General features: G+C 46.6%; 1 protein-coding gene across 1 annotated transcript in view; it reads left to right on the plus strand.

Moving 5' to 3' along the window:
- LOC122558817 (plexin-A1-like) overlaps positions 1-10183 on the plus strand; it is a 41552-nt gene that overhangs the window by 18561 nt on the left and 12808 nt on the right. The window contains exon 8 of the mRNA XM_043707611.1: positions 3341-3491. Coding sequence (XP_043563546.1) covers positions 3341-3491 — 151 coding nt within the window. The remainder of the gene's footprint in view (positions 1-3340; positions 3492-10183) is intronic.

Below are 10183 nucleotides of genomic sequence, written 5' to 3' on the forward strand. Positions count from 1 at the left end.
CAGCGGACAGCTGGAACTGACAACCGGAAGTGGCAGATTCAAACCACTATAAATGCCGGAGGAAACACCACAGAAGCGCTTCACAGGAGGCTCCCAAGCACTGAGGATGTCACCTAGACAGGGGACGAAACGTCTGCAACACAAATTCCCAGCTTGGCGAACAGGGCCACAACAAGTTAACTCTCTTTCTCTCTCCATAAATGCTGCCAGATCTGCTGAGTTTCTCCAGCAATTTTTGTTTTTGTTTCAGGTTTCTAGCATCTTTTGTTCTTTGCTTTATGGACTGGAGTCTTGCCGACCTCAGTCATTGATCCCTCTCTCGACTCAAGAGTGTTTTTTGGGGGAGGGGCATTAGGATTTTGCAAGGCTAGTGAGTGAGAGAGATAGTGAGTGCCCCACATTTTCACTCCTCTTAGTGTGAGAAAACTTCCTGACAGCACCCCTGAACAGAGTGGTCCAAACTTTCAGATGGAATGCCCCTGATCTGGACTCCCACATCAGAAGAAATGGGATTTCTCTCTCTCTCTCTCAATCTCTCTCTCTCTACCCCGCATCCCCCATTAGATTCTTCAGTCATTTTCGAGTCTTCAATTAGATCACCTCTAAATCTTCCACACCCAACTGTTCTGCCTCTCAAAGAGACCCTTCTATTTCCATTGTGTCCCAATGACATATGTCAAAAATTGTCAAGTTATGTAGCTAACCCTAATACTGGCCCTAAAGCTGATCCTTACCCTAACCCTGATCTTAACCCTGACCCAAACCCCAATCCTGGGCCTAGCCCTGACCCTGATCCTAACCCTGACCTTAAACCTAACCATAACCCTGACTCTGACTCTGACTCTAACTCCAACCCTGGCCCTAACCCTGATCCTAACCCTGATGTTAACCCTAACCATAATCCTGACTCTGACTCTAACCCTAACCTTGGTCCTAACCCTGATCCGAACCGTGATATTAACTCAAAATATAACCCTGACCATGACTCTAACCCCAACCCTGGCCCTAACCCCTGACCCTGGCCCTAACCCCTGACCCTGATTCGAACCCTGATGTTAACCCAAACCATAACCCTGACTCTGACTCTAACCCTGACTCTGCTCCTAACCTAACCCTGACCCTGACCCTGACCAAGACGCTAACTCCGAACCTGACCCATTCCAGTTTTAGTCAGGTTGAAATGATTATAACTGGGCTACAACTTAACGTAATAATGCTGCAATTTATGTCCAATGTGGCCTTACCTGAATGCCTCAGGGAATTATTAATTATGGACCTACCAATTCGAGCTGCAGCAGGCCACTCGGCCCTGCAAGCTTTCTCAGCCATTCCGTAAGATCGTATGTGATCTGGTTACTCCACTGGCCTACCCCCCCAATAACCTTTCACCCCTGTCTTGTTTATCAAACATCCATCCAACTCCTGCCTTAAAAATTGTCAAAGACTCGGCATCCACCACGTTTTTAAGAAGAGAATTGCAAAGACAGCGATGTTGCCCTCTGCAAGAAATTTCTCTTGTCACTTCTTGTTGTATTGACTGTTTTGGTCGGGTGTTTTAACACCTTTTGACCGCTTTTGCCCAAAACGTCGATTCTTCCTGCTCCTCGGATGCTGCCTGAACTGCTGTGCTTTTCCAGCACCACTCTAATCTAGACTCTGGTTTCCAGCATCTGCAGTCCCCACTTCTGCCTTTATTAAGTATCGGCAGTCGCATCCCACAAACACCAAGAGAAATGGGTGACGCAGATAGGAGGGGAATTCCCTGTTTGTCTTCGAATAGTCACATGGGATCTTTCTGACATCCAGTCAAACGGCCATATTTAGTTGAAGAGCAGCACTCCGTCAATACCTCACAGGAACCCCAGCCTTGTTGACCTTATCAGGTTCTGTCAGCTCCTGCCCAGAAGGTGCGAGTGCTTTCTACTGAACCAAACACCACACACCAGTCGAATGTCAGTGTGTTCCCTTGGAGTGGGAGGCCACTCCAGATATACTCCTATCCCGTTGCATCTCCTGATTTTACAAAGATTTAAGACTAAAACAGAATAAAATGAGGTAAAAGTCAATGTGTAATTTAGAGTCATAGAGTCATCCAGCATGGAAACAGACCCTTTGGCCCATCGTGTCCATGGCGAGCAGATATCCCAAATTACTCCAGGCCCATTTGCCAGCATTTGGCCCATATCCCTCCAAACCCTTCCTATTCATATGCCCGTCCAGATGCCTTTTAAATGTTGTAACTGTACCAGCCTCCACCACTTCCTCTGGCAGCTCATTCCATACACCCACCACCCTCTGAGTGAAAATGTTGCCCCTTAGGTCTCTTTTAAATCTTTCCCCTCTCACCTTAAACCTATGCCCTTTAGTCTCAAACTCCCCTACCCTGGGAAAAAGACATTGGCTATTCGCTCTATCCATGCCCCTTCATGATTTTATAAATCTCTATAAGGTCACCCCTCTGACGTTCCAGGGAAAACAGCCCCAGCCTGTTCAGCCTCTCCCTATAGCTCAAACCCTCCAACCCTGGCAACATCCTTGTAAATCTTTTCTGAACACTTTCAAGTTTCACAGCAACTACTCATGGCTGCACCTGATTGGGTGTTAGGTTGGTTGGTTCATTGAGGTTCTACTATGATCCATATCCCCCTACACTCCCCCACCCCACCTTTAACAGCCATAAAGGTGCAGTCACTTTGAGTTAATCACCACATTTTATATGCATCATATATTGTGAAATGAAGGCTTTCCAACTGAATGCTTACTCTCGCTGCTCTGTTGATCCCAACATTTTGAGGATTAAGGATCTATTTCAGTGATAGTTACTGTAGTTGATAAACTGCTGATCCATTAACACCTTGCCACGTGCCCCTAGCTCAGAGCCACCCGTGCTTTCTGTTGGAGAAGACTTATTATGGTAACTTTGTATTACCCAAATCTCCACTGAAGCTCCAAGCTGGGGTTTGAGAATTGTTGTGTCCCTTGCAAGAGCAGGGCAATGATACTGCTGGAGAGAGGGCTCAGATAGTCCAAGGCGCAGCAGGATGGTCAATACTGCTGTCTTGGAGCTCCAGACCCAGACACATCAGTTCCCTGATTCCCCCCCCCCCCCAACTTTGGGAAACCTCCTGGTGTACCCTGGGGAATGGGCTGGAAGGTAGAGCTGAAGCCATGGTTGTGCTGAAGAGCTAGGCTTGATGGACTGAATGCCTACTCTCACTGCTATGTTCTTGTCTGTCTCTGAACCTGCTTTGAAACTAATGTTGCGATGTGCTGTGGTTACATCTGTGCTTTGGCTGTGTGGTGTTGTGAAGTCCGCTCATTTTCTCATGTTTCGGGGCAGGTACTATGCAGACATCTCCAAGATGCCTGTGATTAGTGACCAGGATATGAGCGCTTACCTGGCCGAGCAGTCTCGCCTACACTTGAGCCAGTTCAACAGCAATAGTGCATTGCATGAGATCTACACCTACATCAACAAGTACAGAGACGAGGTAAGGACTTCAAGAGTACTGTTGTCTGACCATTCCCTTTTCCCTCATGTCTTTCTAGTTGTTAACTGTCCCTGAGGCAGGCCTGGATGGATATTAGGGACAAAAAGTGAGACAGATATTGGCTGCTTCACAAGGTTTAGCTCAAATGGCCCTGACGTTCAATCCTTGCCATCCCAACTGTGGCTGGAGCACAAGCTGAGCTGGATCCTGAGCCTGAGACCTAGTCCATTCTGCTGGATAGAACAAGCACAATGATTGTTCCCATCACGCCACAGGTTTTTAAAAATGTATTCATGGGATACGGACCCCCCCCCGGCCACATTCAGCATTTATTGCCCATCCCTAATTGCCCAAAGGGCAGCTTAAGAGTCAACCACATTGCTGTGGGTCTGGAGCCACATGTAGGCCAGACCAGGTAAGGATGGCAGTTTCCTTCCCTAAAGGACATCAGTGACCCAGATGGGTTTTCTCAGCAATGTTTCTATAAGGTCAAAAGTGGGATGTAAGTGAGGTCTGCAGATGCTGGAGATCAAAGTTGAAACTTTATTGCTGGAACAGCACAGCAGGTCAGGCAGCATCCAGGGAACAGGAGATTCGACGTTTCGGGCACAGGCCCTTCTTTATCTCAGCCTGCTTGGCACACCCTCCTCATTCCTGAAGAAGGGCCTGTGCCCGAAATGTCGAATCTCCTGTTCCCTGGATGCTGCCTGACCTGCTGTGCTGTTCCAGCAATAAAGTTTCAACAAAAGTGGGATGTTCATTACAATCACACAACATTTGATATCATCATTTCTTCTCGATACTGAAACAGTCCAGGCCCACAGACACTGAAATCCTCCCCCCACCTTTTCTCAGTCCCAACCCTCAGACTCAGCACCGCCTTCTTGACCAACACATTTTTAAGCTCTGATCCCCAGCATCTGCAGCCCTCACTTTCTCGTAATATCCAGGTTTGGGCTGATAAGTGGCAAGTAACATTGGTATCGCACAAGTACCATGTAATAGCCACCTCCAACAAGAAAGAATCTAACCATTGGCCCTTGACATTCCATCAGTCCCACTAACAGCATCCTGGGGATTACTATTGATGAAAACCTGAACTAACCTCGTCTATAAATATAGTGGCTACAAGACAAGGTCAGAGGCTGGGAATCCTGCTGCAAATAGTTCACCTCCTGACCATCCGATGCCTGTCCACTTACCTACAAGGCACAAGTCAGGAGTGTGATGGAATACTCCCCACTCACCTGGATGGGTGCAGCCCCAAACAACACTCAAAAAGCTCGACACCATCCAGGACAAAGCAGCCCGCTTGACTGGCACCACACCCACAACCACCCACTCCCTCCAATTCAATGTGTACTCCCAAAAGATGCACTGCAGAAATTCACCAAAGCTCCTCAGACAGCACCTTCCAAACCCACAACCACTTCCATCTGGAAGGACAAGAGCAATAGCAGATACAGGAGAACACCAGCCTCCTGTTATACAAGACGTTGGGGAGACCTCTTCTGGAATATTGTGTCCAGTTCTGGTCGCCCTGTTATAGGAAGGATTTCACTACATTAGAGAGAGTTCAGAAGTGATTTACCAGGAATGCAAAGTTTGAGTTATAAAGAAAGGCTGTGACTTTTCTCACTGGAGTGTAGGAGTTTGAGTGGTGACCTTATAGACTTTTATAAAATCATGAGGGGTTAGCTGAGTGAAAATCCAGGAACTCCCTGCCTAACAGCATTACAGAGTTACCCACACCTTATGGACTAGGGCAGTTCAAGAAGGCAGCTCATCACCACCTTCTCAAGGGGCAATTAGGGTCAGGCAATAAAAGCTGGTCTAGCCAGTGACACTCCCATCCCATGAATGAACTATACAAGAGTGACACAGACCTTAAGCCCATTACCTCCAAAAGTGTCAGAAGCAGGTATACTGGGTGTAAAAGGAAAGTAGATCATGAATTATGGGGGATAAGCTTGCAGGGCCTTCTCATGTTGTGGTGGTAGCATCCCTAACCCTGGCCTGGGTTCAAGTCCCACCAGCTCCAGAGGTGTGTAATAACATCTCTGAGCAGGTTGATTCGGAAAAACAACAGGTTAAATAATAAAACATACAAGCTTTCAGGGCGATGGGGCTAGAGCAGGGAAGTGGGGTTGACTGAATTGCTCCACCATGAGCCAGCAGAGACTCAATGGCATGAATGGCCACCTTCAGACATCTTTGAATTTCTATCTGGGAAGTCAATGAAAGTTTTACAGACGGTCCGTGTAGAAGCAGTAAGTGCATCAACGAGGTGCAGTGTCAGCTTGCAGTGACAGTGACAGATGATTCATTCCCTCTCCTGCATGGCTCATCAAGTTCTTCATTGCATTTGAATGATGGAGTGTGTGTTTCTGAGCTTGTACCTGGCTTATGAGGGAGATTTGAGAGCCATCTCCTAATTGGGTCCCTTGTTGGCCTGTATTTTGGCACAGAATTGACTCCAGTTTCACAACGAAACTGCCAATCTGTGAAAAACTTGGTATTCAAATAAATCACTGTGTCATTGTGGCTTGCCTTAATTAAACAAGCTTAGTGGTGTTTACACATGGAGCTACTAACATATTTTAAAACTCTCTTTCACTTGACCCTTGGTTAGATTGAAGATCAAGTTTTCGTCACTACTTTCCATCATTTACATAAATGATTTGGATGCGAACATAAGAGGTACAGTTAGTAAGTTTGCAGATGACACCAAAATTGGAGGTGTAGTGGACAACGAAGAAGGTTACCTCAGAATAAAACGGGTTCTTGATCAGATAGGCCAATGGGCTGATGAGTGGCAGATGGAGTTTAGATAAATGTGAGGTGCTACTTTTTGGGAAAGCAAATCTTAGCAGGACTTATACACTTAATGGTAAGGTCCTAGGGAGTGTTGCTAACAAAGAGACCTTGGAGTGCAGGTTCGTAGTTCCTTATATGTGGAGTCTCAGGTAGATAGGAGAGTGAAGAAGGCGTTTGGTATGCTTTCCTTTATTGGTCAGAGTATTGAGTACAGGAGTTGGGAGGTCATATTGCAGCTGTACAGGACATTGATTAGGCCACTTTTGGAATATTGCATGCAATTCTGGTCTCCTTCCTATAGGAAGGGTGTTGTGAAACCTGAAAGGGCCCAGAAAAGACTTACAAGGATGTTGCTAGAGTTGGAGGGTTTGAGCTGTAGGGAGAGACTGAATAGGCTGGGGCTGTTTTCCCTGGAGCATCTGAGGCTGAGGGGTGACCTTACAGAGGTTTATAAAATCATGAGGGGCATGGATAGGATAAATAGACAAAGTCCCTTCCCTAGTGTCGGAGATGAGAGGGGAAAGATATAAAAGAGACCTAAAAGGCAACATTTTCACTCAGAAGGTGCTGTGTGTTTGGAGTTAGCTGCCAGAGAAAGTGATGGAGGCTGGTATAATTACAACATTTAAAAGGCATCTGATGGGTATATGAGTTGGAAGGAATTACAGGGATATGGGCCAAGTGCTGGCAAGTGGAATTAGATTAGGTTCGGATATTTGGTCAGCATAGATGAGTTGGACTGAAGGGTCTGTTTCTGTGCTGTATATCTCAATGACGCTATGACTCTAACTGGGGCAGTGTTGGTCTATGTGAAGATTTTGATAGTTTCTAATCAAAATTAGAAAGGTCAGTGATGCTATGGCACACTTCTGGGGCAGCCGGGATTTGAACCCAAGCCTCCTGGTCTAGAGGTAGGGCCAGTACCACCAGACCACAGGAACCTGAAGGTGACAGTGAAGCCTCTTACATTCAAATGGGCATTGGATGGTTATTTGCATGAAAATACTGTGCAAGGAGTGAAAAGGCAGGAGATTAGCACTAGGTAATGGATGCTGATTTAAAGAGCCAGTACAAACAGAAAGGCCCAATGCCCTCCTTCTGCACTGTGACACGTCTGTGATTCTGTGAATATGGACATCCACATCTCCACAGACCCCTCCTCCTGAATCCTTTTCCATTGACTGCTCAGTCTTGGGGAGAAGAGACTTTGAACTGTGAAAGATTCTACAAATGTACTCCTCCCGACTTGTACTGTCCTTTAAATTACTCCGAGTTCTTTGGGAAGGCTGTTGCTCCTGTTGCTAGAAGCGTTGTGTTTGAGGTGAGCGCAGTCAGGGCACGATGAGTATAACAAGCTTGTGAGGAATGAGTAATGTGTCAGTGTTGTGTTGACTGCAAGAGAAATTGGAGATTCTGAGGCAAGTAACTTACGATCTGTCTCCTTAAAGCCTGTGTCTTGTAGGTAATGGACATATCAGGTGTTTCATGGGAACTAAGTGAAGCCCGAGCATCACACATGAAATTCGATGAGATCCAGAACATTGGCAAACCATTCACCATCTTCAAAATTCACCCCCTACGTCTTCACTACCTTCAATATTAAACCCATTTAACAGCTTCATCATGGATGCTCAGCCCCCCACAGTGCGTATCATCTACAAGATGCACTGCTGCAACCTACCAAATCTCCCGAGCCAGCACTTTTCAAACCCACGACCACTTCCATCTAGAAGGACAAGGGCAGCAGATTCATGGGAACACCACCCCCTGCAAGTTACCCGCCAAGCCACTCACCATCCTGACTCCCTCTCCAACACTGTCATGGGTCAATATCATGGAACTCCCTCTCCAACGCTGTCATGGGTCAACATTATGGAACTCCCTCTCCAACACTGTCATGGGTCAATATCATGGAACCCCTGTCCAACACTGTCATGGGTCAACATCATGGAACTCCTTCTCCAACACTGTCATGTGTCAATATCATGGAACTCTCTCTCCTACAGTGTCAAGGGTCAATATCATGGAACTCTCACTCCAATACTGTCATAGGTCCGTATCATGGAACTCCTTCTCCAACACCGTCATGGGTCAATATCATGGAACTCCCTCTCCAATACTGTCATGACTCAATATCATTGTACTCCCTCTCTAACACTGTCATTGGTCAATACCATGGAACCCTCTCTCCAACACTGTCATGGGTCAATGTCATGGAACCCCCACTCCAACACTGTCATGGGTCAATATCATGGAACTCCCTCTCCAACACTGTCATGGGTCAATATCATGGAACTCCCTCTCCGACACTGTCATGGGTCAATATCATGGAACCCCTGTCCAACACTGTAATTGGTCAACATCATGGAACTCCTTCTCCAACACTGTCATGTGTCAATATCATGGAACTCCCTCTCCAACACTGTCATGGGTCAATATCATGGAACCCCCTTTCCAAAACTGTCATTGGCCAATATCATGGAACTCCCTCTCCAACACTGTCATGGGTCAATATCATGGAACTCCCTATCCAATACTGTCATGGCTCAATATCATTGTACTCCCTCTCGAACATTGTCATGGGCCAATATCATGGAACTCCCTTTACAACACTGTCATGGGTCAATATCATGGAACTCCCTATCCAATACTGTCATGGCTCAATATCATTGTACTCCCTCTCTAACACTGTCATGGGTCAATATCATGGAACTCCCTTTGCAACACTGTCATGGGTCAATGTCATGGAACCCCCTCTCCAACACTGTCATGGGTCAATATCATGGAACTCCCTTTGCAACTCTGTCATGGGTCAATATCATGGAACTCCCTCTCCAATACTGTCATGGCGCAATATCATGGAACTCCCTCTCCAATACCATCATGGCTCAATATCATGGAACCCCCTCTCCAACACTGTCATGGGTCAATATCATGGGACTCCCTCTCCAACACTGTCATGGGTCAATATCATGGGCCTCCCTCTCCAACAATGTCATGGGTCAATATCATGGAACTCCCTCTCCAATACTGTCATGGCTCAATATCATGGAACCCCCTCTCCAATACCGTCATGGCTCAATATCATGGAACTCCCTCTCCGACACTGTCATGGGTCAATATCATGGAACTCCCTCTCCGACACTGCCATGGGTCAATATCATGGAACTCCCTTTGCAACACTGACATGGGTCAATATCATGGAACCCCCTCTCCAATACTGTCATGGCTCAATATCATTGTACTCCCTCTCTAACACTGTCATGGGTTAATATCATGGAACTGCCTCACCAACACTGTCATGGGTCAATATCATGGAACTCCCTCTCCAACACTGTCATGGGTCAATATCATTGTACTCCCTCTCCAAAACTGTCATGGGTCAATATCATGGTACTCCTTCTCCAACACTGCCATTGGCCAATATCATGGAACTCCCTCTCCAACACTGTCATGGGTCAATATCATGGAACCCCCTCTCCAATACTGTCATGGCTCAATATCATTGAACTCCCTCTCCGACACTGTCATGGGTCAATATCATGGAACTCCCTCTCCAACACTGTCATGCGTCAATATCATGGACCTCCCTCTCCAACACTGTCATGGGTCAATATCATGGAACTCCCTCTCCAACACTGTCATGCGTCAATATCATGGACCTCCCTCTCCAACACTGTCATGGGTCAATATCATGGAACTCCCTCTCCAACACTGTCATGCGTCAATATCATGGACCTCCCTCTCCAACACTGTCATGGGTCAATATCATGGAACTCCCTCTCCAACACTGTCATGGGTCAATATCATGGAACTCCCTCTCCAACACTGTCATGGGTCAATATCATGGAACTCCCTCTCCAACACTGTCATGG

This window comes from Chiloscyllium plagiosum, chromosome 18 (genome assembly GCF_004010195.1).
Source record: "Chiloscyllium plagiosum isolate BGI_BamShark_2017 chromosome 18, ASM401019v2, whole genome shotgun sequence".
NCBI classification, from domain to species: Eukaryota; Metazoa; Chordata; class Chondrichthyes; order Orectolobiformes; family Hemiscylliidae; genus Chiloscyllium; species Chiloscyllium plagiosum.